The 26,522-nt window shown below is 33.1% G+C and overlaps 1 protein-coding gene across 8 annotated transcripts in view; it reads left to right on the top strand.

Moving 5' to 3' along the window:
* The window catches only part of PDS5B (PDS5 cohesin associated factor B), a 205,320-nt gene that overhangs the window by 104,627 nt on the left and 74,171 nt on the right, over positions 1-26,522 (top strand). For all 8 annotated transcript variants that reach the window (XM_004770808.3, XM_013044910.2, XM_045069726.1 and 5 more), the window contains exons 11-16: positions 9,259-9,404; positions 11,527-11,678; positions 12,878-12,991; positions 19,886-19,967; positions 22,937-22,985; positions 25,163-25,302. In XM_004770808.3, coding sequence (XP_004770865.1) covers positions 9,259-9,404; positions 11,527-11,678; positions 12,878-12,991; positions 19,886-19,967; positions 22,937-22,985; positions 25,163-25,302 — 683 coding nt within the window. The remainder of the gene's footprint in view (positions 1-9,258; positions 9,405-11,526; positions 11,679-12,877; positions 12,992-19,885; positions 19,968-22,936; positions 22,986-25,162; positions 25,303-26,522) is intronic.

Consider the following 26,522-nt stretch of genomic DNA (forward strand, 5'->3'; position numbering starts at 1 on the left):
TTGGTGAAAAAAATCATTTTTATGTATATGGGGAAAAAGTCCCATTTTTTTATTACTGTGATGGGTAAAGTAATCCTTTAATTCATTATCATGGAAGTTACTCTCTGAAGCTAGAATTTTGACTCATTATATCTTTTAGTCTAGAAACACCTATAAAAAGTCAATTTACCAGAAAGAATATGAGTTTTTTCATTTCAGAACAGTTCTAAAGATATTTTAGGTGTTTGGATTTGAACTTCACTTTGGTGTTCTTTACTCTTCTTTAATGTTTTGAGAACTTAGGTAAATGTCATTAATTTGTAAACTGCGTTTAATGAGGGTCATTTTTCTGAAATCTGTATAAATTACAAGGCATTTCAGAATTTTGCATTTTTGTACTAATAAAGATATGTATCTGAATATTGCTCGTCTATTAATTTTTCTTTTCTTTTTTAAGATTTCAGTTATTTAGGGATGCCTGCATGGCTCAGTTAAGTGTCTGTCTTTGGCTCAGGTCATGATCCCAGAGTCCTGGAGTGGAGCTCCATATTGGGCTCCTTGCTCAGCAGAGAGCCTGGTTCTCCCTCTGCCTGCCACTGCTTATGCTTGCGTTCTCTCTCTGACAAATAAATAAAATCTTAAGCAAAAGATTTTATTTATTTATTTATTTATTAAGATTTTATTAATTTGAGAAAGAGAGCAAGTGAGAGCACAATCAGGGGTTGGGTAGAATGAGAGGGAGAAGCAGACTCCCTATTGAGCAGGAAGCCCCATGAGTGGGGCTCCATCCCTGAACTCCAGGATCATGACCTGAGCTAAAGGCAGAGGTTTAACTGACTGAGTCACTCAAGCACCCTTAATTTTTTTAAATTAGGAAATTGTTTGGAAAATACAGATGACTATAGTAGCTGCTATGTCTTCTTCAGAAATGTTACTGCATTTTGCTATATTTGCTTAAGAGTTTTAAAAAAAGAAAAGAAATTGTAGTTGTAGTTGAAATGCCACTCATAAACTATTATTCCTGTTTCCACAGAGGGTAGCTACTCCACTAAATTTGGTCTGCATCCTGTTTCTTTTTCTATCTACGTCACATGTATATTTGTCCATAAATGATATATGGTTCTGTTATGTGTTTTTAAAAATTTTATTTTAATGGTATCATTTGAATTTGATGGGGTTGAACTTATTCCTACTGTCGTATGTATTTTATTTTCATGCTTCTTGCTTTTTTTTCCCCTCCTATTTTCCTCTTTTCTGCTTAATTGCTTACTTTTCTTTGTTTTCATTTTTCCTTTTTTCCCTTGGGGCTTGGAAGTTAACATTTTCACTTTTGTGCTTTTACTGCATAATTGATCAATGAAGTCTATAAAGTTAATCAGAACTCTCTAGCTTCTTTTTGAGCAATCAAGGAACTTCAAGGTTTTAACTTCAAAGTTTTAACTCTGCATATTCTCTTTCCATTGTTTACATTATTGTTATTAGTTATTTACTCTTTTTAAAACTTTATCAACTTGTAGTATATTTAAAATTTTTTTTTATGGTCCTTGCTTACGGTTGCTTCTTAAATCTTACTACTTCCTTCTGAGTTTCTTTTGATAAAATGATGAAGTATATTCTTTCATAATTTTTTTTTTAAGATTTTGGATTTATTTATTTGACAGAGAGCAGAAGCAGAGGAAGTGGCAGGCAGAGGCAGAGGGAGAGGGAGAAGCAGGCTTCCAGCTGAGCAGGGAGCCTAATGTGGGGCTCAATCCAGGACCCCAGGATCATGACTGCAGCTGAAGACAAGACGCTTAACTGACTGAGCTACCCAGATGCCCCTCTTTAATATTTTTAACAATAGTTTGTCATAGTAATACTTTCAGGTTTTGTTAATTTCTACCAATTCTGTTTAAACAGCAGGTGTTTCTCACTTTCATCCTTTTTTTGTGGGTGATATCATGTCTGAAACCCTCTACCTGCCTACTCATATCTGAATTTGGACTGCTTGCTCTTTGAGCTTCTACTTTATAGCATTGATCTTCAGAGGATCTGTTCTTCCTCCCTCTTTCATCTTCCCTCTGTTTCCTTCCTTCCTTCCTTCCTTTCTTTCTTTCTTTCTCTCTCTCTCTCTCTCTCCTGCGTGTGTGTGTGTGTGTTTTCTCTTTTGTCTTCCTCCTTCTCTTTTCCCCTGGATGTTCCTTTTACTGTGACATTCTATTCTTGTGTTATTGATGCACTGTTCTCTGAAAAAATTAACGATAGCGTTTTGGAGAATTATTTTCCTACAAAATGTTTCTTTTAGTCAACTTATTTTTTTCCACCTGCTTTGTCTGTATTTTCTGTGTTAGAGGCTTTCCTCAAATGGTTGTTAGTCGGTAGCTCTCTGCTATAATTAAGAGTGGGGGACTAAATAAAGAGCTGTTTAGAAAGCCCTGAATGTATAGATGGTCTTGCTGACTCTGAACTTCGATATAGGGTGGGTTCTTTGTTAGAAAACCTTTAGTTTAAATACTTGTCTTTAACTGGTCAGATTCCTCACTGAAGAGGATCCTATCAGGAGTTTACAAGTCTAGTTGCTGGTATCTTTGGGACTACTGTATTATTACTTCATTCCTTTTTTTTTTTTTAATTATTGAGTGATATTCTATTGTATAAATACACAGTGATTTGTTTATTCGCTTTTTTGTTTGATGGGTTTCTGGGTTGTTTTTGATTTTGAGCTTTTAAGATTACGATTACTCTGAGTATTATTATAAGTGTTTCTATGGATTTATGCTTTTATTTCTCTCTGTAATTACTTAGAGTGAAATTGCTGGTTATGGGGTAAATACATGTTTAATATTATAAGAAATGACTGAGTTCTCCATATTAGCTATATTGTTTTCCACTTGGACTGGAAGTGATTTAGACTTCTAGTTCTTCAGTGTTCTTGTCACCATTTTGTATCAAAAATCTTTTTGATTGTAGTCATTCTCATAGTTCTTGCTGTTTTATTGTGGTTTTAATTTGCATTCTCCTGATGACTAATGAGATTGAGTATCTTTTTATGTGTGTATTGAAATTTTCTTTTGTGAAGTGTGTTTTTAAATTTTAAATCCATCTTTTTAAAATTGGCTTGTTTTTCTTGTTGATTTGTAGTGGTCTGTATATGTTCTGGATCTCTTTAAAGTATAAAAAAATTAAGTAATTTTCCCATAGAACTTTAATACAAAGTTCGCTGTTACCTAAATAATACATGTTTTGATTTTTTTTTTAATGGTTTTATTTTTTTGACAGACAGAGATCACAAATAGGCAGAAAGGCAGGCAGAGAGAGAGAGAGAGAGAGAGAGAGAGCAGGTTCCCCGCTGAGCAGAGAGCTGGATGCTGGGCTCTATCCCAGGACCCTGGGATCTTGACTGGAGCCGAAGGCAGAGGCTTTAACCCACTGAACCACCCAGGCACCCCATGTTTTGATTTTTTGTAGCTATCTAAAATATATTTTAAATGTGAATAATTTCACCGATAACCTTTTAAGTCCTTCCATTGTTTGGAATGTTTGAATGTTTACAAAAAGATAGTGTGTAGTTTCCTTTTTTAATGAAACATTTTATGTTGTGTTATGATTTCCTATTTTTCAGCCTCTGTGCACATTTTAGTTTTTTTTTTTTCCTTTAATTCCCATCACTTATTTCACCTGTCCCCCTACCCACCTTCCTCAGGTAACCATCAGTTTGTTCTCTATAGTTGAGTCTGTTGTTTTGTCTTTCGCTCTCAATTTTTTTACTTTGCTTGTCAGTTTTCTTAAATTCCACATGTGAGTGAGATCATACGATATTTGTCTTTCTTTGATTTTGCTTAACATTATATTTTCTAGCTTTATCCATGTTTTGCAAATGGCAAGATTTCATTCCTTTTTAAAGCTGAATAATATTCCGCTGTGTGTATGTGTGTGTATACCTATTCTTCTCAAACTATCTCAAAAATAGAGGAGGAAAAAAAATAGAAGAAGAAGGAAAACTTCCAAATTCATTCCGTGAGGCCAGTATCACCCTGATACCAAAACCAGATAAAGACACCACCAAAAAAAAGAATTCTATAGGTCATTATCTCTCATGAGATACCACCTCTTCTTCATATCCATCTATGGATAGACACTTGGGCTTTTGCCTTAGCTTGGCTATTGTATGTAAATAATGTTGCAGTAAATAGGGGTGAATGTATCCCTTTGAATTAGTGTTTTTTTATTCTTTGGGTGAGTACCCAGTAGTAGAATTACTGGCTTTGGAGAGTAGTTCCATTTTTTTAACTTTTTGAGGAAATTCCATACTGTTTTCTAGAGTGGCTGAGCCAGTTTGCATTCCCACTGACAGTGCAAGAGAGTTTACCTTTTTCTATATTCTTACCAAGACCTCTTGTTTCTTGGTTGTTGATATTAGCCATTCTGACAGATGTGAGGTGATACCTCATTGTAGTTTTAACTTGGATTTCCTTGATGATGAGTGATTTGAGCATCTTTTCATGTATCTTTTGGCCATCTGTTTGTCTTTGGAAAAATGTTCTTATCTTGTCTATTACTTAATTGGATCATTTGGGGTTTTTGATGTTGAGTTGTATGAGTTCTTTATATGTTTTGGGTACTAATCCTTTATCAGATAACCCTTTATATGTTTTGGGTACTAACCCTTTATCAGATATTTGCCACTATCTTCTATCTTCTATCTTCTTCCCTTCTCTAGGTTGTCTTTTAGTTTTGCTGGTTGTTTTCTTTGCTGTGAAGAAACTTAATTTTGAAATAGTCCCAATAGTTTATTATTGCTTTTGTTTCCCTTACCGCGAGAGACACTATCTATAAAAATGTTTTTTAACAGCCAGTGTCTGAGAAATTACTGCTTCAAGGGTTTTTACAGTTTAAGGTCTCACATTTAGGTCTTTAATCCATTTTGAGTTTATTTTTGTGTTTGGTGAAAGAAGGTGGTCTAGTTTCATTTTTTTGCAATGTAGCTGTCCCAACTCCACTTGTTGGAGAGATTTTCTTCCATTGGATATTCATTTCTCCTTTGTTGAAGATTAATTGGTCATAAAATGTGGGTTTACTTCTGGGTTTTCTATTCTGTTCCATTGATCTGTGTGTTTATTTTTATGCCAGTACCATACTATTTTAATTCTACCATTTTGTAATGTAACTTGAAGTCTGGAATTGTGATACATCCAGTTTTGTTTTTCTTTTTCAAGATTGCTTTGGCTAGTTAAGATCTTGTAATCCCATACAAATTTTAGGATTGTTTGTTTTAGTTTTGTGAAAAATGTTGGTATTTTGATATGAATTGTATTAAATCTGTAGATTGCTTTGGGTGGTGTGGACATTATAACAGTATTTGTTCTTCAACCCGTGAGCATGGAATGTCTTTCTGTTTCTTTGTATCATGTATGCATGTATCATGTATCTTGAATTGATCTCATCAGTATTTTTCTAATTTTCAGAGTATAGGCTTTTACTGTTTTGGTTAAGTTTATTCCGAGATATTTTATTATTTTTGATACAATTTTAAATGGGATTTTTTCTTAATTTCACTTTCTGCTGCTTCATTGTATAGGAGTGCAACAGATTTCTGTATATTGACTTTGTATCCTATGACTTTACCAAATTCATTTGTCAGTTCTAGTGATTTTTTGGTGGAGTCTTTAGAGTTTTCTCTAAAGAGATAATGTTTATCTTATCCATTGGATAGACGCCTTTTTATTCTTTATCCATTTGGATGCCTTTTATTTCTTTATGTTGTTTGATTGCTGTGGCTAGGACTTCCGAGTACTATTTTGAATAAAAGCAGTGGAAGTGGACATCCTTATGTTTTTCTGACCTTAAAGGAAAAGCTCTGTTTTTCACCACTGAGTATGATGTTGGCTGTGGGTTTTTCATATAAGGCCTTTATCATGTTGAGGTATTTTCCCTCTACACCTACTTTGCAGAGGATTTCTATCATGAATGGATCTTGTACTTTGTCTGATTCTTTTCCTGCATCTGTTGAAATGATGATATGATTTTTTAAAAAAAATTTATTTATTTATTTCACAGATGGAGGTCACAAGTAGGCAGAGAGGCAGGCAGAGAGAGAGGGGGAAGCAGGGTTCCTGCTGATCAGAGTGCTAGATGCAGGGCTCCATCCCAGTACCCTGGGATCATGACCTGAGCTAAAGGCAGAGGTTTAACCCACTGAGCCACCCAGGCGTCCCGCGGATACGATTCTTAAAAAATATTTTATTTATTTATTTTTTGAGAGAGAGTGACTATGAGGAGGAGGAAAGGTCAGAGGGAGAGAGAGAAGTAGAATCCCTGCTGAGCAGGGAGTGCAATGCCGGGGCTGGATCCCAGTACAGTGAGATTATGACCTGAGCCGAAGGGAGCCGCTTTACTGACTGAGTCACCCACTTAACCGACTGAGTCACTCCGGAGCCCTCCATCATCTGATTTTTTTATCCTTTCTTTTATTAACGTGATTTATCAAGTTAATTGTTTTGTGAATATTAAACTGCCCTCATATCCCAGGAATAAATCCCACTTCATTGAGACATATGGTTTTTTAGAAATACTGTTTAATTCAGTTTGCTAATACTTTGTTGAGGATTTTTGCATTTATGCTCATGAGAGATACTGACCTATAGAATTCTTTTTTTTGGTGGTGTCTTTATCTGGTTTTGGTGTCAGGGTGTTACTGGCCTCACAGAATAAATTTGGAAGTTTTCCTTCCTCTTCTATTTTTTTTCCCTCTTCTTTTTTTTTTTTTTTTTTTTTTTTTTTTTAGATAGTTTGAGAGGAATGGGTATTAACTCTTCTTTAATTCTTTGGTAGAATTTGCCTATGAAGCTGTCTGGTCCAGGACTTTTGTTTTTTGGGATTTTTCTGATTACTGATTCAATTTCATTGCTGGTAATTGGTCTGTTCTATTTATTTATTTATTTTCTATTTCTCCATGCTTTCGTTTTGGTAGGTTGTATGTTTCCAGGAATTTATCCATTTCTTCTAAGTTGTCCAATTTGTTGGCATATGGGTTTCCATAAAAATCTGTTATAATTGTATTTCTGTGGTATTGGTTGTTATTTCTCCTCTTTTATTAATGATTTTGTTTATTTGGGTCCTTTTGTTTTTTTGATAGCTAGAGGTTTATTGAAACCAACTCTTGGTTTCAATGATCTGTTCTATTTTTTATGTTTCTATATCATTTATTTCTACTCTGATCTTTATTATTCCTTCTTCTTGCTGGGTTTGGGCTTTCTTCGTTTTTTTGTTTTTTGTTTTTTTTTTTTCCTAACTCTTTTAACTTTAAGATTAGATTGTTTATATGAGTTTTTCCTTGCTAGGCCTGTATTGCTATTTTTTGCATATTTTTTGTAGTTGGCTAAAAGATAGCCCTGAAAAATCTAAGGTTCTAACTACTTTATGTGCACTATTTCAAGCATACCTTATAATTTCCAGCTGGTGCCTTGAATTTCTAAATGTTTTCATGGTTCTTTTACCCTGGAAATGAGCTTATTTATTATTTTTCTTCCTTTTTGGATTTCATCTTTTTGTTTTGTTTACAAGTGCTACATCTGCCACAATTTTGTTGAAAACTCTGTTTTGCTATGATCTTTTCTCTTATACTTGTCCCTTTTAAAAGACATTTTCTTAGGATTTCAGAAGTGAGCTAAGATTAATATATGTTAGACACACATGTTTGTCTTGCCTTTCTTGACAGTGTTTTTGTGAGATTCATCCTTGTGCCTTCAGCCACATTTTGAGGGACATGGCCATATTGTGAAGAGTATTTTTAGCTGTTTTGTCATGCTAACTACTAAGAATTTCATCTTTCTCTTTTGTTTTCCTCTGCACAGTAGGGATCTGTAAATTAATAGTTCTGGTATATATCTGTTTAATATGAATGACTTAGGGAGATTGGGATGCATCTTAAAATTGATGCTGTTCTCATTGGTTTTGTCTTAGTGGCCTCAAAGAATATCAATTGCACTTGAAACAAGTAAAGTGCAAGATAAAACTCCCATGTTTATCTTAGTGGAGAAATGAACTTGAGATGTATTTAACAGGCTTCATTTGAAATCAATACTTAAAGTAACTTTCTTTACTGAGTTAGGTAAAATTACACTTCAGAAGTTTTTTTTTGTGGGAGGGGGCGCGACATATGACATACGGTCTTTCTCATTTTAGGAAATAGTTTCTGTTATAGAATGCTCATGGTGAAGACGCTTAAGCCTGGGCAGTGGTTTTATGGGTGTTTGTGTTGTAATTATTTGTTAAACTGTCTATTTATAGGGACATAAATCCATTTACAATCGTAATAAGCACTATTTGCTGTATATAGGCATAGCTAGACATACTGCTCCAAATCCAAACAGTGAAAATTTAGCTTACTGGTCTTATAATAGAAAGTGAAATGATATTTTATTTGTTATGTTCATGTTCAGTTGTGGTACCTCTTCCTTAAGCCTCTAATATATCATTACTGAAGAGTGTTAATTTTTTCTTTCAGCTCAGTGTCAGATCAGAACTGCCATGTTTTTGATTGAATTTAAGGTCTTCCTCCAGCCAATCCTAATTGTTAAATGTTTAATTTCTTCTATGTTCCTTTGCCTTTCTTAGTTTAATTACATGGACTTTCCTTTTGGTGTTTCCTGTAATCTTATTGCTTGGTGGCTGGTATTTTAATTTTGTTCTTTCTGAAACCTTACTCAGATAAGGGATAGAAGCTTAAATATTCTAGCTTTTTCCCAGTAGAACTACTTGACTTGAATATTTTAACTATTTAAACAAAAATAGAGGGGCACCTAGGTGGCTCAGTGTGTTAAAGCCTCTGCCTTCAGCTTAGGTCATGATCCCTGCATCGGGCCCTTTGCTCAGCAGGGAGCCTGCTTCCCCCTCTCTCTTTGCCTGCCTCTCTGCCTACTTCTGATCTCTGTCAAATAAATAAATAGATAAATAAAATCTTTAAAAAAAATAAAAATAGAAATGAAATATTTGAAGTCATATACTTCTTAGTTCATTTGTATGGTTTAGTTAATGAGGTTAAGAACTCCTTAATACACTACCCTGACCCCCAAATGGGGAGGGGTTTTAATACTCAGTTGTGTTTAAACTACTATATTTTGACTAAAGGACTAACCTTCATGTCTATGCCCTTTTCTTCTCTGCTCTTAATTTTGAAACTTTGAACCTTTTACTTAGGTTTTGTTTTGTTGTGGTTTACTTACCAAGGACTTATGCAATCTTTTAAAACATATTAATTCTTAAAGTCCAATTTTAATAAAATAAAATTTTGTCTTTCAGAATATCTTAAAGTGAGGTCACATGACCCTGAAGAAGCTATTAGACATGATGTTATTGTGTCCATAGTTACAGCTGCTAAAAAGGATATTCTTCTGGTCAACGATCACTTACTTAATTTTGTGAGAGAGAGAACATTAGACAAACGGGTAAGTAGGAATAATAATTAGTAGTAGGCAGCTTTTATTTTGCATACTTTAGTAGTATTTTAGTGGAAATAATGAGATTTAAATGTAACTTGCCCTTTTCAGGAGCAAGTATTTATGTATTTATGAGAACGTTTTATTTTTTTTGTTATATTAAGTTTTGTTAGGTTTATAAATTCAGATTATTTGTTCTCATCTTAAAAATGAGATGGCTCTAAATGGTAGTCAGAAGTTTAGCCTGGACACTAGTTTTAATAAATGAGTTGTAAAGGCCTCTGACACAACTTCTTATGTTTTTGTTGACTCTCTTCTGTTTGTTTTCACATGAGTATCAGTTGATAGTCCTTTAGCTGGTTGTATTATAATTTCTGTGGAGTAGAAAATAACATGTTTTCAACTTTGCAAAGCTAAACCTGGCAGAGCAGCATGCTTCCAGCCTATCTTCTGTGACCCTAAACCTTTCCCCCTTGAGTGAGCACCCACTAGCTGCACTCAGTAATCAGTGGCTTCTTAAGAGAGGAATAGTGTCTTCTTATTCTTGTATTCTTATTGCCTGGCTATATTAGACACTCAGTAAAATATGTGAGTGAATGTTCATTCCTCCTCATCCCCATTGCCTTTCCTTTCTGGTGTGTGTTTTACTGGATTTAGGCTTGAATAATTTTGGTGAAGGATGAAAATCATTGAAGTATATGGGGGTTAATTAACAAAGAAAGCAGGAAGCCTGTTGGTAGTTGTGAATAGTTTTGACTAGTAAATACGTCATTTTAATAGTTGCTTATAAGTTTGGTTGTGCTGTTGTCATCATTTAATGCTCTTTTTGGTAATGCTGTTTGTGGGTAGAGGACAGATGGGCAGGAATTGCATAGTTTTCCCTCCAAATTTATAGGTATTAGGACATAACTTATCTTAACTAATAAATTTAGACTTGTCTTTTTTGAATATTTCATAGAGTATTAAGGAAAGGTCCTATAGAGTATTAATGAAAGGCATAAAGAAGGAAAAGGAGATTTGCCTCGTGGTAGGATAGCAGCCTTTCAAGTGTTCAAGTAGTCTTTTTCTTTGTTAGATTTGGAATTTGAGCTAAGTATCTGTGTATTTTTGGGGTCACATAAATTCTTAAAATTTTTGATGTTGTATTCATAATAGGCCTCCTTGGTTCATTCATATAAATATTGAATATCAAAAAATAATGGAATATATTTATGTTCTTGGCAGAATTAGAATATGCTCTATCTTTAAATTCTCCTTAAAGCAGCAGTTTGGGGAATTAGAGATAAGACAGAGAATAGAAAGTTCCTACAAACAAGTTGAATTCTTATTTTATGAGTAAGGCTTTTTGAAGTCTTTTATTTCAATATGTATCAGTGGATGGATGAGATAAGGACTGTTCTTAATCTGCTGTAAGTAATTGAAAGAAAAACCAAGGGAAGAATATACAATGAATGACAGACTGCAAAGGAAAAAATTATAAACATCTGTGCAGCTTCATGAAGTTCTAAACATTACTAACATCTTACTGATTATAGTGCTGTTTGTGTAAAATTAAAGAATAAACTCATCCCAAGATAATTAAGCAGTATTAGATATACTAGCAAATATGTATTTTAAGAAAATAGTTGAATGCATTCCTCTTACACTTGAACTTGATTCTCAGATATACAGAATGAACCGAGCGTCTTTACTTAGCATTTGATAAAACCAATGTCATGTACCTTTAACTGAAGTATATTTAATATACACCATAAATGGAAAAAGTGTATAAGGGATAAGTCACAATTAACTCATTCTTTGCCTGTTAAAATTTTGTAGCATACTTTCTCTTACCAATTTTCAGTGACTTCATGTGATGGTGATTAATGTTTGTTTTTTAGGGGTAAATGATGGGCATAGTATATTAAAGCATTAAAATTTTTTATACATGTTGATATCTCTGTACCTTACATAGTAGATATATTAAAATGATAGTTATGTTTTTTTCATAGTCATTATAAATAGATATCTAGTAACTGAGGAGTGATGAAGATATATTGTGTAAAGCAGCTTAAAAACAAGAAAACGGACTTTCTTGAAATATAATTAACATTTTTAAATTTTAAGAAAGCATTTTTGTTTTTACTTTAAGTGGAGAGTGCGCAAAGAAGCCATGATGGGACTTGCCCAAATTTATAAGAAGTATGCTTTACAATCAGCAGCTGGAAAAGATGCAGCAAAACAGATTTCATGGATCAAAGACAAATTGCTACATATATATTATCAAAATAGTATTGATGATCGGTAAGTTAAGGACACCATATGTAAAATATATGGTGCTTTTGATGTATTTAGTTGTTGTTGATCTTTAGTTGTAGGAAAACTGTTTTCTTTATAACTTTAAATTCTCTCAATTTTTATTGCAAGTTAAAGCTAGTGAGTGGGACTAGTTTTCTTCCTATCAAAGCCATAAATGAAGCAATAATGTGCATATACCTTTAAGGAGGGATACAGTTTTTAAGTTCATTTTTGTATACTATTTTTAAACAGTGGTACTTAAGAGTAGAAATGTGTGTAATCATTTAAATTTTATTTCACAGGTTATTTTTCAAATAAAATGTTTTCAAGTAAATGAAAATAAAGCTTTTGGATTTTAGACATTTTAAATAAATAGTTTCTACTGAAGGATAAAAAGATAATTTATAGTTTTATTTGAAACACATTATCTGAATATAATCATCATATTTTTCTTTTGCAGTATAAGGTTAGATCTTGTGTGGATCTTAACCATTTAGTAGTAAATAGATCTGTGAATCCTGCTTGCAGAATTTATTTCACTTGCTTGAATTTATTTTAAATTCTTAGATCCAAATGGTCTTAACTCATAATAGATGAGATTGAGAAAATTAAGAACCAGTAGGCCACCTTACATTTTTAAGAGTTACAGTAACAAGAAACTGGGTATCTTAGATTAACTTTATCTAAGAAACTTTATAGTTATTATTTTTGTAAAATGGACATTTTTAGACTTTTTGAGTGTGCAACATCATTCCATGGGAGATTTGCATTATTTGCTAGTACTTTTTTTTTTTTTTAACTGTTAACCAGGTCTTTTCATGATGTTTACTCAGATGATAAAAACTCAGAAGAATCTTACTATGTCTTTAGAAATTTTAACTTAGAGATGCTTAGAATTTGTCATTTGGAAGGACCTGTTTTTTGGACACTTTATTATTCAGATAAGGAAATCGAAAACCTCGTATATACTCAAGGTCATGCAGAGGTAGTTATCTTAGCTGGGTATAGAGTTATTGCCAGTACATCCAGCTAAACCTTTTTTCAGCCCCTCTTCTTATAGAAGGAAATCATCCATTTGAAATCTCATATCCATTCAGAAAGCAGGAACTTCTTTTATATGTAAACTTTGTGTGTTTTGGAATTTTATATACAAATTCAGTACATTAAAAAAAAATCATTACAGTACCTTCTCTGTGTTTTTGCAGATTGCTTGTTGAACGCATCTTTGCCCAATACATGGTTCCCCACAATTTGGAAACTACAGAACGGATGAAGTGTTTATATTACTTGTATGCCACACTGGATTTAAATGCTGTGAAGTATGTTTCAAATGTCAAATTTTGTTTCTTTTTCCATCTTTTTCAGTGTATTGCATTTTATGGGGAAAACCCTCACAAATGTATTTTTAAATGTTAACAATTTATGTAACGCAAACATTGTTTAAATGATCAGACACAATAAAATACTTGACTGATTTTTCAAGGTACTGCTATCAGCATGAGATTAACAAGGATTTTTATAAGCAATTATAAATTGACATGGAATTTTTCAGGATTTGATTTCTTTCCCCAGACATACATATTGTCATTTCAAGAAGTATTGATGTACCTTTTTGTTTGTTTTCTTCCTTAAGGCATTAAGAAGGTCCATACTGAGAAAATCCTACCGCCTTATTTTAACCTCATGGTCATTTGAATTTTGCTGTAGAGTGGTAGGGTACATATTTTGTGCTGTATAACCTCAGCATCTGTTATAATTTGGCATATGGGTATGCACAAATACATTTTAATGACCATTTTTCATTCAGAAAATAATTTTGAGCACCATTATACGGAATTGGCATTTTGGACATGGAAGAGACATTACTAATTGAATCATACTGATGGTTAGGAAATTGAAACCTAGAGATTGATTTGCTCTAGGTTTTAGAAAATGTAGATGCTCTGCATTCCAGCAAATGTCATTACAAGTCGGGGATTAGATGTTCGGAAATTGAAGTCTAAGGAGCTGCATATAATTTTCATTCCTATGTCTCCTTAATGGGACTTTGACTTCTTCCATGGGAATTATTATATGTGCCAATTATAACTTTCATAGAAACATTGAAGAAAAGGAGAAATGTAAATTTCTTATTATCTGTTGTACTTAAGGCAAGGGGTATATATTATCAATGGCTGCTTTTGTGCTTTAACAGCAGAATTACATAGTTTCACCAGAGACTGTATTGTATGGTCCATAACATTTATTATCTGGCCTTTTATAGAAACACTTGCCAACCCTTCATGTAATTGATAATTTTCCTGTTTTTCACATGGAGAACTGAATTCCAGAGGTCAGTTAACTTGCACAAAATCACACAAGTAGTAGGAGACAAAAAGTTAGGATTTGAACTCTACCTGGTTTCAAAGTTCATTCTTTTTCTACTGCATACAGTGAAATATGTTACTGCCATATTTAATTGATTTTAAAATGAAATTGTCATATGCCAACACCTCAAGAATTAGAGTGCATCCTTATCTTCATGGTGCAATTGATGGCTGATTAGAATGAATGAGAATAGGATATATATATATATATATATATATACTTGAGACAACCTAAGTGAAATCATAGTCTAGGCTTCTTGACTCAGCTCACCCGTCTTTCATGAACAAAAATGAAAGATACTCTTTTTAAAGATTTTATTTATTTATTTGACAGACAGAGATCACAAGTAGGCAGAGAGGCAGGCAGAGAGAAGGTGGGGGAGCAGACTCCCTGCCGAGCAGAGAGCCCAATGTGGGGCTTGATCCCAGGACCCTGGGATCATGACCTGGGCCGAAGGCAGAGGCTTTAACCCACTGAGCCACCCAGGTGCCCCATGAAAGATACTCTTACGCAAAAAATGAGAGTCAACCACTCATATATCCTACTTGAGAAAATTACTAGAGTAAAAGTTTCTTTTGGCAAAAAACAAAATTCAGAAGGAAGGAATAAGATGTAAGAAGTAACAAAATTTCCAAACACTTCTGCAGATCTAAATAATCAGTGCCTATAAAAACAATGCCAACACCACCACCAATAATAATAACAACAAAGTTTTCTTTACCAAGGGAAGGAGGTGTAGATTAAAAAGTTGGTTAGCATCTGGGCTGATATTTAGCCAGCACACACGTCTTGGAACAGTATGTAAGATCTGTTGAGAGTCCCTGAGATCCTCTCCCCACCCATTTTCCCCTGTGCCTGGGCGTAGCAGAAGGACCTTCAGGCCCTGTTCTACTGCCACCTGTTCTGATTGATTGGTGCTGTGCCTTTGTGAAAAAGTTTGAATACTAGGTAGATCCTATAGGATAACAGCATGCAAGATGGCAGCTAAAATGTTCTGTGGTTCTTTTATCTTAAAAGAGTGAGTGAGGACAGGTTTGTTGATTAATTAGGCTGTAAACTAAGTGTACAAATTAAAAATTTGAGTTTCTTTAAAAGAACAGAATTAAAATGTTGACTTCTAAAACCACAGGAACAAAAAATAAAGTTTAATATGAGAAATGGAAAAGAAACATAATTGTAAAGGAAAATACTGAAAAGCAGTTAAAACTACATATACATATATAAGGGGTACCTGGGTGTTTTAGTCACTTAGGTGTCCCACTTTAATTTCAAACCAGGGTCCTGAGATCAATCCCTGCAATGGTGCCACCCCCCCCCCCATATTCCTGCTTACTTATGCATTCTCTCTTCCTCTCAAATCTTTAAAACAAAGCCTATATATATATATAAGATATTATTCATCACTTAAATAACAAGTTACTTTGAATTAGAAAGTAAAAATGCTAATCATGAGTTACACTGAAAAATAATGCCATGGAAAAGTTGAAAGTAAATTCCAATCTATGGACCAATAAGTTCTACAAAAATCGTTGGTAAGTGAATAGATTTTTATCTGTTTTAAGTTAAAACACTTAAGATATTTATATTTTTTAAATGATTTTTTAAAAATTTTAACCAGCATTTTATAATTAACTAACCAACTGTAAATCTAATACTTAACATTTTATTACTTTAATACTTTACATTTGTGGTTTATTTCTCCAAAAGTCTTTACATTTATTTTTATGAAAAATTTAACGCACACAAATCACATAGGAGTTTTGAAGCATAGTGATAAAGTAAATATATCTTTGAATCTACACTCAACTTGTGAACTCTTCTCCCTTTTATCCTCCTGTCTTCCACCCAGAGGAAACCACTAGCTTAAATTATTTATTTTTCATTTCCTTTTAAAAAGTGAGTTTATCATGGGGCGCCTGGGTGGCTCAGTCAGATAAGTGGCCGACTCTTGATTTCAGCTCAGGTCATGATCTCAGGGTCCTAGAATCAAGCTCCATGTTGGGCACCACACTCAGCATGGAATCTGCATCTCTTCCTCTCCCTCTGCCCTCCCTCTCCTCTCTGTTTCTTTTTTTTTTTTTTTTTTTTAAGATTTTATTTATTTATTTGACAGAGAGAAATCACAAGTAGATGGAGAGGCAGGCAGAGAGAGAGAGAGAGAGAGAGAAGCAGGCTCCCTGCTGAGCAGAGAGCCCGATGCGGGACTCGATCCCAGGACCCTGAGATCATGACCTGAGCTGAAGGCAGCGGCTTAACCCACTGAGCCACCCAGGCACCCTCCTCTCTGTTTCTTTCTCTCAAATAAATATATAAATAAATCTTTAAAAAGTAGTTTTATCAAAAATAAAGTTTTACATATATTTATGTATCCCTCAATAATTTATTTTTACTTGTTTTTGAACTTTATGAAAGTAGAGTAAGTGTGGATATAGTTTTCTGTGACTTTTCCCCCTTTTTTTAGGTTCCTAAGATTCATGCATAACATTTATAGCTTGTTGGTCATTCATTTTCTATGTCTTCCTAAATGTTATCAGACATCTTATTTTTTGTGACTCTTTGGGTCTTAAATTTTGTCACATCTTTTTTTCATTTTCCTGAATAGTAATAATCTTGATGTTTTCAGTAATGTTTCTAATCTTGTCACAGTCCTCACCACTCTGTATTGTAACATCTGTCTTTATTCATTATACATTACCATTCTAGCCCTGAAGTCATTTGAATTTATAACTCTAATTAATTAGTTTGAAAGCACTTAAAAATAGCTGCTTGGTAGGCAGGTTCATGGTGAGAACTTATTTGATCTTTTATTTGTTGAAAGAACCATATATTTTATTGTGATCATGTTCTTTTGGGGAAGACAGTACTTTCTGTATTTAAAAGTTGATATGTATCAGGTTTTTTTTTTTTTTTTAAATTTGACAGACAGAGATCACAAGCAGGCAGAGAGGCAGGCAGAGAGAGAGAGAGGAGGATGCAGGCTCTCCACAGAGCAGACAGCCCGATGCGGGGCTCCATCCCAGGACCCTGGGATCATGACCTGAGCCGAAGGCAGAGGCTTTAACCCACTGAGCCACCCAGGCGCCCCTATATGTATCAGTTTTAAGCAAGTCCCCAAGTTAACTAATATCTTTTTATTTTTTTTAAAGATTTATTCATTTGAGAGAAAGTGTGCACATGCATACATGCCTGCCCAAGGCGGGGATGAGGGAGAAAACCTTCAAGCAGACGCTCCATCCACAGAATGGGGAGACTCACATTGGGGCCTGATCCCACAACCCTGAGGTCACAATACAAGCCCAAACCAAAATTTGGATGCTTAACTGACTGAGCCACCCAGGTGTCCCCCTAAATATCTTGAGTAATGCAAAAGAGAACAGAGGCAGGCTTGAGTACTCTCTAATCATGGTGTGTGTTGCCACCTCCCCCAGGCTTCCTAGAACAGCTGTTAATGGCAATAGTTAGTGGTAGTTTCAGGTGTTGTGGTTGTGATGTCTTTCATTAGGCAGGCTCTCATCTAGACCCGTTTTTGTACTGCTGAGTCTGGTGGGTATGAATGGGGAGCGGAATGCTGGAGGAGAGTTTCTCTTCAACACTCGTATAGGTTTCTGATAGCCACCCAATGGTGACTGTCTTTTTCTTTGAGTTAGTGCAAAGCTCTAGTGAGAAGACTAGACCAGTAACAACTGTAAGAGTATCCGTTCTCTAATCAGATTTTTCGTGTTTATTTAGTGACAGTGCTGGAATTCAGGCTTATATTAAGTTATATTTGTCTTCCTGTTGTAGTAATATTATGTCTACTCTTTTTTTTTTCTTTTTTTAAAGGATTATTTAGGAAGGCAAACACAAAGATAAATTGTCTTTGCTGCTTAAGATAATTTTATTAAAGTGCTTGAGGGGATGGTTTCCCTAAAAATATAATATAAAATCTTAGTGATGGTCACTTTTTGATTTACACTATAGCCATAATATTTTATATGGAGCTTTGGAATTGCTTGATCTTTAATAAATAGCTATTAGAGGTGTAATAATTCCTGCTTTAAGTGAAGGCAAGTTTCAAAAGTCCAGGTCTGTCAGAAGTTGTAAGTAATGATGAAGTGTTAAGAAGCAAGAGACAATTGGGAGTTCAGGAGTAATTTCACAGATGACTACTCTTTTTTTGAAAATTATTTTAATTATGTAACTCTTATTTAGTTATGAGATTTTTACAGTCCTCTGTATACTGGTCCTTTTTTTTTTAATGTCTACATGTATAGTTATTTTAATTTAGCTTTTAATATAAAATGCTGCTGCTTTGCCAGTACCATTTTGAGGTGACTACTGTAAAGGAATTTAAGTGTCCAAATTTAAACTATTTTATTTCCATAAAAGTATGCAAAGGTATTCTTAAAACAGAATGTTAAGGAGGAGAATGAAACTTTTTTAGCAATTAGTTCTTGTCTATGAAAAAAAAAGGTGGTTTTTTAATGCTTTTGTACTATATTACAGTTTTATGGCAGTGCTTAATATGTGTGATAGTGGAGGTTAATCGAAGTATAAGTAATTCAAAATAATAAAAAGTATTTGGTTTTGGAAAATTTCCTTTCAAATATTAAACTATGTATGGTTCTGAATTCTGTAACTCAATATTTCAGTAACATTAACTGCTCTCATGATTTATGCATATTTTCTTGAGTATGTGTGTAATTTTTTTTTAGATTTAAATTTCTTTCTGAAAACAAAAGTATTCAGAGGACATCAAAATTTTGCCCTATAAAAATAATATTCATTTATATGTAATAATATGTAAACACATAGTTATATAAACTAATGAATATATAGGATATAAATACTTGTACATGTCAAATTTATATAGTATAAATATGCTTATATGTATTCTATATGGAATGTATAGAATATATAGGTAATATATATTATATATAAAATATATAATCTATATAAACTATATAGAATATATAGGTAATAATGTTTTATATAATTTGTATAATGAACATAATATGTTATTTAGTTAACTGTGTAACAGCTTTACTTCAAACTGTAGACCTCAATGAGTCCTTAGAAATCTAAACACATAGGCGTGCTAGGTGACTGGGCTGGGATTCCCCCTCTTGGTTTTGGCTCATGTCATGATCTCAGGTTGTGAGATCAAGCCCCCTGTTAAGGTCTGCTCAGTGGGGAGTCTCCTTGAGATTCTCTCTCTCCTTCCCCCACTCACATTTTCTCTCTTTCTCTCTCAAATAAATAATCTTTAAAAAAAAATCTAAACATAAATTCTATCTCTAAACAGTGAGAACTTGAGGATAAATAAAACAAGTGAGAGCTTATCATTTTTATTTACATTGGTTTATACATTTTAATTTTATTATAATGATTAATGGTCTACTTACCTGTATATACATAATATACACTTTTATAATAATAAACATGTAATACATATTATATAAAGTTACATTATGAGCATTTCTTTTTTAGAAAAAAATATCCCTCATTCTCTCAGCACAAACTCTTCTTTTTGTGGCTTTGATTCCTTTTCATCCTGCCTACTACAGGACCTTACTCCATCATACATTCCTTTATTACTCAAGTTTATAATCTCTGTAGATAATTCCTATACCCTAGTTTATACACATGTTGTAGTTAATGATATAGATATCCCTTCACATGTTCATACCTCTTATATTTTCCTTGCCCTTTTGCTCCATACATCATCAGTTGCTTAGTTCTGTAAAGTTTACCTCATCTCTGTCATCTCTTGTTAATTTCAACTAAAAAAAAAGGAATATATTTGGAATATTCTGGAAGGATTTTTATTGTTTTGTTATTTAAATTTATGTGTTTGTGTTTTGCAGAGCATTGAATGAAATGTGGAAATGTCAAAATCTGCTCCGACATCAAGTAAAGGATTTGCTTGACTTAATTAAGCAACCCAAAGTAAGTTAAATGTAATGAAAATTTTCCTTTGATGATAAGCTTTGTAAAACGCCTGTATTTAGTTACTCCTTACCATTGCTACAGTGTTGCTGGACAATTGTTTCTGTGTGGAACTGTTCTACTGGAGAAACTATGATCTCTAATTTAGAACAATGAAATTTTTAAGAAACTTATTGCATAGAAAAATTCAAAGTTTAAATTTACTATATCTATAAAAGGTGATACACAACAGGAAAGAGAATATATGTCTTTGTACTCAGAATTAAAGTTTTTTTGTAGCTTAAAAAAACAAAAACAAAAACAAAAACCAGAAAATGACTGTATCTTTGAAAGCAAAGTAGAGTAAATTTGTACTCTGTCTTGCTGCCCTAAAATGTTCCCATCGTGTAGTCTTGTTGTTTTAGAAAATTTTCATGTCATGTATTTTAATTATGTATCTTTATATTTTTACTTAGAATTAGTGTTATAGTAATCTTAATGTACTACTTGGTTTTCATAATTATAAGTTAATCTTTGTATTCATCCAGCTGATGTATCATATTATATTTTTTAGACTTTTAGAATGATTCTGGGTGTTCTTTTTTCCTAGAATGTTGTTTGAGAATGTTATATGTAGGCCTATAAAAGTTATAATTCATCAAAAAACTAGTATCAGTTCATCAAAAAAATATATAAAATGCCATTTTAAATTGCATCCAGGGAAATCTTTAACACAAAAAAATAATAATATACTGTTATTTTTAATTTCTTTTTACTCCTTAATGAAACCCCTCTCATTCTCCCAACCCCCCACTCCTAAAACAAAACAAATACTGCATGCTTATAGAACAGAGGTCAATAGAGAAGAGTTGTTTCATGTAAGGGGAGGCTAACAGTAGCCTCTTTGTTTATGGTTTATTGAAATCTATGATTATTGAGTATATTGAACCTGCTAGAATAAGTTTTTTTCTTGTAATAGATGACTTAAAACTAATTTTAGTGATTCTGCTGTTTCAGTACTTTCTCTGCCAAGGAACAAAATTGGAAACCTCCAGTTAATTTAGTGTGCTTCAGCCTGTAAACATGTATTTTAGTCATTGTTCTATATTGCAGTAAGTTAGTGTGTTTTAGTTAATAAGCTCTGGATAAAGTGCTCCTGTTTGCTACCTAGAGCTGTATTAATTTACTTCCTTTTGGTCAAAGTTGCAAAGGTGTTAATTAAAAATGCCGGATGTTTTTATATGTATGTCTACAAAAATATTCCTGATTTCAGGCATTGCTAAAGTCATACAATAGCAGTCAGGTAGTACGTTAAGTGTGCCCATCATATGTTGAACAGCATGATGTGTGAGACTCATGAAAAATAATTTTGTTTTTGATTCTCACTGTCCCTTTAAAATTTATTTAGTGGGAACTTCTTCCCCTTGCCTGTTGATAACAACTTGGGATGGTCTCATGACTTCATTTTCATGAGAAATAACAAAACACAGTCTCAAATTTCAATTAAAATGTTTTAATGTCTTCTACATTGTGGAATTTCTCTTCAAGTTGTCTTAAAATAATTATGGAGTTGTCCAAAATAAAGAGAGAATTCAAAAAAATTACGGAGTTGTACAAGTTAAAGAGGGAAGGAATTCTCATTAATGTGACATGGGGTTGAAGAAGAAACCAAATGGAAGAAGATGGTAGTCCAAAGTGGAATTAATTCTAGTGAGAGGAGAATTAATAGCCTCTTATTAATATTCACTTTATACCAAGAATTATAGTAGATGTTATAGAGTTAAAGGTAGAAAAAAAATACAAAGCTGTGTTTATCTTTTGGGTGTTTATTTTTCTCCCTATTTTACTAGGAATATTCTTACATACTTATTAATCAGTATTTCTTTGCCTTCATTATTCAGTCTGATAAATAGTTTTATTCTTATTTAGTTCAGCTCTATAGCCCTATAGCCCTATAGCCCTTCTACTTTATTTAACTAAATTCATTTGCTCAGTGTCACTCAAAGTGACATTATTTCCAGTATTATACTTTTGTTGATGCTGTTTCTTTTTCATGTGGATCAACTTGACAGCCAAGCAATACCTATTTCTCCCCAAATTAAATAACAGATCTTATATGACTCTAGACAGATCTATTCAAATACTTTAAATTCCAATTATTTGGGAATTAACTCTTCTATTTTATGTTTTATCTTTTGCTTCCTCTTAGCAAGCTCCTTCTTAATAGGGATGGTTTATTTGTGTATTTATTTGATTTGTTGCCTTCATGCCAGTGTTTTTCTAGTTCAGTGTATTATACAGAGTTGCACAAAGACATCTTTTTTAAAGAAATAACACTAACTTGATGCAGTGAATAATTAGTGCTCTTAGAAATATCTTTTGTGCATGTGACTTCACAGACTATTACAGTGTGGTGAACATATTCATTCACTGAAATAATACTAGGTTGATACGACAAGTAGGTAGCACTCTTAGAAAAATCTTTGGTACATGTCACTGGCATCCTTTTGAATTTTCTTTATCCACTGTCTTCCCCCTATGCTTCATGACTATACCTTATAATCCTCAGGCTTAAAAATTTTAGGAACACCTTAAGTCATTGAGAATTACATACTTGTGAACTTTTTGTTTGAGATAAGCTTAAAACTTGAAAATCAGGTAATTTTGTTCCTTTTTTATACTTAGTTGCCTGTTCTTTCATTGCTAAAGAAAACAAAATTATCTCCGTGTTTCAAAAGGTTAGTGTAGTAGTCTTCTCTTTTGTTTAGAGGATGACAAAACAGGGCGAAGGGGAAGAGATGACAGGGGAGCATTCACCTTTCATTTACTTCATGGAGTTTAAATGTAGCTAAAAAAGGAGCTCACAGTTGTGGTGGTTGAGACATGGGCCTGAAGCATTAGTAGGTTATGCTTATCTAATTTTCTGAAGGGTATAATGAAGATTATTGATAGGAAATATTAATTTTGCTTTTTTTGTGTGTGCTTTACAGACAGATGCCAGTGTCAAGGCAATATTTTCAAAAGTGATGGTTATTACAAGTAAGTTATTTTAAATACTACATGTAAAATTTAAGGTTTAATTGAAATATTTCTATTTGATAATTTGAAGTATTTCATGGAGTTTCATTTTAGGCTATGATAATATAGGAAAAGAGTATAAAGTGTTTTTGATTTTTTTTTTCAACAGACAACTCAGATTCAATTTTTTTTTTTAAATTTTCATTTACTTTGCTACACTGAACTTTTCTTTTTCTTTTCTGTTGGTATGAGAAAGAACTGGAGAAAGGATTTATTACATAAATTTATTTTGGGGAATTCATTCAAATTATTGCATAAGCTTACTGTGAAAACTGAATTTGTGCTTTAGTGTTGCTTGCTCTAATGTGAATCTGTTTGAAGCCAATTTCATTCTAAGCCAAAATTCAAAGTGTATACCTAATAATTACAGAAGAACTTCTTTGAAAACAAATATACTAATTTGCTTTTTTGCTTTCAGTGAAAATGTTATTTAATTGCATTTAACAGTAAATACAAAAGGATTGTATAGCACATCCCTTTTTTGGTGCAAGGACTGGGTAAAGTAGCTGTTTTTGTAGAGCATTTGCTTTTCCTCCTACTTTAGAGATCACTGTGTAGAGTGTAGCACATGGACAAAGCGAGTATCAGGAACACCTGGAGGAACATTTCTACGGAGCTTCCACTTGGGAATAGTGAAGAGATCTATTTTAGATGGATTTCTGAGATGTTAACAAATGTTCCAAGATGTATATGGAAGTAATGCTCAGATACTGAAGAGAACAGTAACCTAATTAACTGTGTTTTAGACCAAGTGATAGGCGTTTTAGCATGAGTAAGGTTTTAAGACCAAAATATCTTTTAGTCTTGGGCAGATAAACATAAATTAGTTTTCAGTTTCTTTAGGTAACTTAAAGCAAGTGGTTTTCTGTTGTTGCTTTTTAATACCTATTTCCTTGTTGTTTGGCTCTGGATACTATCTTGTAAAGGAGATCATCTGTATTTTTTCTATTTTTTAAACCTGTCTGTTTTCCCAAATTCTGTTCTGAGGAATCCTGGTATCCTGTAGGTGTTAATAGTATTGTTAGAAAAAAGTGTTTCATGGTCAAGTATTTTTAGAATGCTGAATTAAAGGTTTTTTTTTGCTTCTTCCCTCCCTTCTCCCTCTCTCTGTCTTCCTCCCACTCCCCCCACTCCCAATTCTGTTTGTTTCTTGAATGGTAGACCTTATTGTAGCCTTTAGTATGATGCCCATACATTATGGAGGGGCTGTAAAGTGACATCTTCCAAAATTATTTGAAGACAGTACAGTAGATTTTTTGTATTAAAGAACTATGAAAAGATCATACAGTCAAGTATTTATAATAAGGACACTTTGTTCTTACTATCCTCAGTGATCTAGATAAGACTTTTAAAATGTAATTTCAAAGTTATATGTGAACTTGAAGACTGCACTTACTGCATTTGTATTTTTAGATTTGGTTGAATTTCTACAATTTTTATTGTAGTCCATAGTTTTATACTATAATTTCTGTTATTAGAAGTAGCCTAGTCTGGTCCTCTGTAACAGTTGTGAGTAGCCCCCCTCCTCCCACTCCCTCCCCCAAAAGACACTAGGATCAACATTTTACTAGCTTTCATGTTTTGATGCATCATTTATTAGGAGGGTGGTATAAAAATCATCTTTGATTCCACAGGGGCTTATCCTCTCTCATGCATTAATGACATGTCCAGTAGTAACACCCGAAACATTTTGCTCAGCATGTGTTATTGACTGACAGCATGTGTATGTGAATTATCTCTGGATGGGTTAACAGATAGTTTCTTAAAGGTAAATCTTACTGATCTGTTCTTGTGAGTTACAAGAGAACAATGTACACAACAAACTTAAGGAGACAATAATAAATTGGTATTATCAGGTTGATATTTAGTCCCCTTACATATTATAAGGGGTTATTTAGAAATAGTTCAGTCTGTCTCTACAAAGGTGTTCCTTCACAGTATTCTTGTTTCAAATTTCTAGAAAGCAGAATTTTGTGAAAATTAACTATTGAAGTTGTTCCACAACTTCTAATTAAACTAAACTGAATTTGTAAATTAGGATTATTAATCGAAGTAATAAAAGAATGAAAAATGTAGATCCTTTATTATTTTGAGAAATTTCTAAAATGGTATTTTTACTGAATTTTAATTTATTTAAGGAAATTTGCCAGATCCTGGTAAGGCTCAGGATTTCATGAAGAAGTTCACACAAGTGTTGGAAGATGATGAGAAAATAAGAAAACAGTTAGAAGTACTCGTTAGTCCAACATGCTCCTGCAAGCAGGCTGAAGGCTGTGTGGTAAGGAGAGACATTAAGAAGAGCTGATGTTTGGGGCGCCTGGGTGGCTCAGTTGGTTAAATGTCAGACTCTTGATTTTGGCTCAGGTCATGCATGACCTCAGGGTTGTGAGATCTAGCTCTCTGTTGGACTCCATGCTGGGTGTGGAGCCTGCTTAAGATTCTCTTTCCCTGTTTCCTTCTGTCCCTCCCCCTCACTTGTGTGTGTGCTGCTCTCTCTCTCTCTCTCACACCAAACAAAAAAAAAAAAAAGCCCAAAACACAAAAAACTAATGTTTGAAGAGCCCCCAAACCTTTTTTGGCTCCTTTTAGGAAATAATTTTCATTATGTAAAATATGCATTATTTTACGTAATATTCATTATGTAAAATTTTGACCCCCTTTCAAAACAAAATAACTTCTATTCATTTATGTGGATTTTGTATTCATTATGTGAAATTTATATTCATTATGTAAAATACCACAAAAATGGCAATAAACCATAACCCCTTTATAGAGAAAATGACTGTTTAATATTATGGTATATATCTTTCAAAGTAAGATCATATGCATACAGCATTGTACATTTTACTTATTTTTATTAGTCTTTTACCATATTACTAGCAGTGGAACGTACCACTGATTCTAAGTATCATAATTATTGAACAGTCACTTGAGTTACACATTTAGATTTTTTTTCTCTGTTTTTATTTAAAGACCATTTTAGTATCTTTATAGCCAGATAATTTTTTGCATTCTTGGTTATTTCTTTAGGATAGAGTCAATATTGGCTTCTATCATTATTGGAAAGAAGCAGAACTCCAAGGAAAACATAATTATTTTGGTAGGATTTGTATTCTTGGTTGCTAGTCACCTGACCATTTTTTTTCTTCTTGGACATATTAGCCATTTATATATATATTTTTGTAAATTGTGTGTTTTTAATCTTTGCCTATTTTTCTGAAATGACATTTGTCTTTATCTGTTGATTAGTTAATCATGTATGTTAATTAAACTGCAAATAATTTTCTTTCATTTGTAGTTTGCCCTTTCATTTTATTAATGATGTCCTTTACGTACCATATTTATTTTTATGTAGCTGAGTCTATCAGCAGACTCTTCAAGGCTTTTGCATTTTATGTCCTGCTTACAAAATTCCATTCTATTGCAAGTCAATGAAAATATTTACTAATACCAGTATTTCTCAATCTGTTGCCCATGCATCTTCCAAGAGGCTTTCAA

Source organism: Mustela putorius, unplaced genomic scaffold, assembly GCF_011764305.1.
Source record: "Mustela putorius furo isolate JIRA1106 unplaced genomic scaffold, ASM1176430v1.1 tig00003942_pilon_pilon_pilon, whole genome shotgun sequence".
In the NCBI taxonomy this organism is placed as follows: domain Eukaryota; kingdom Metazoa; phylum Chordata; class Mammalia; order Carnivora; family Mustelidae; genus Mustela; species Mustela putorius.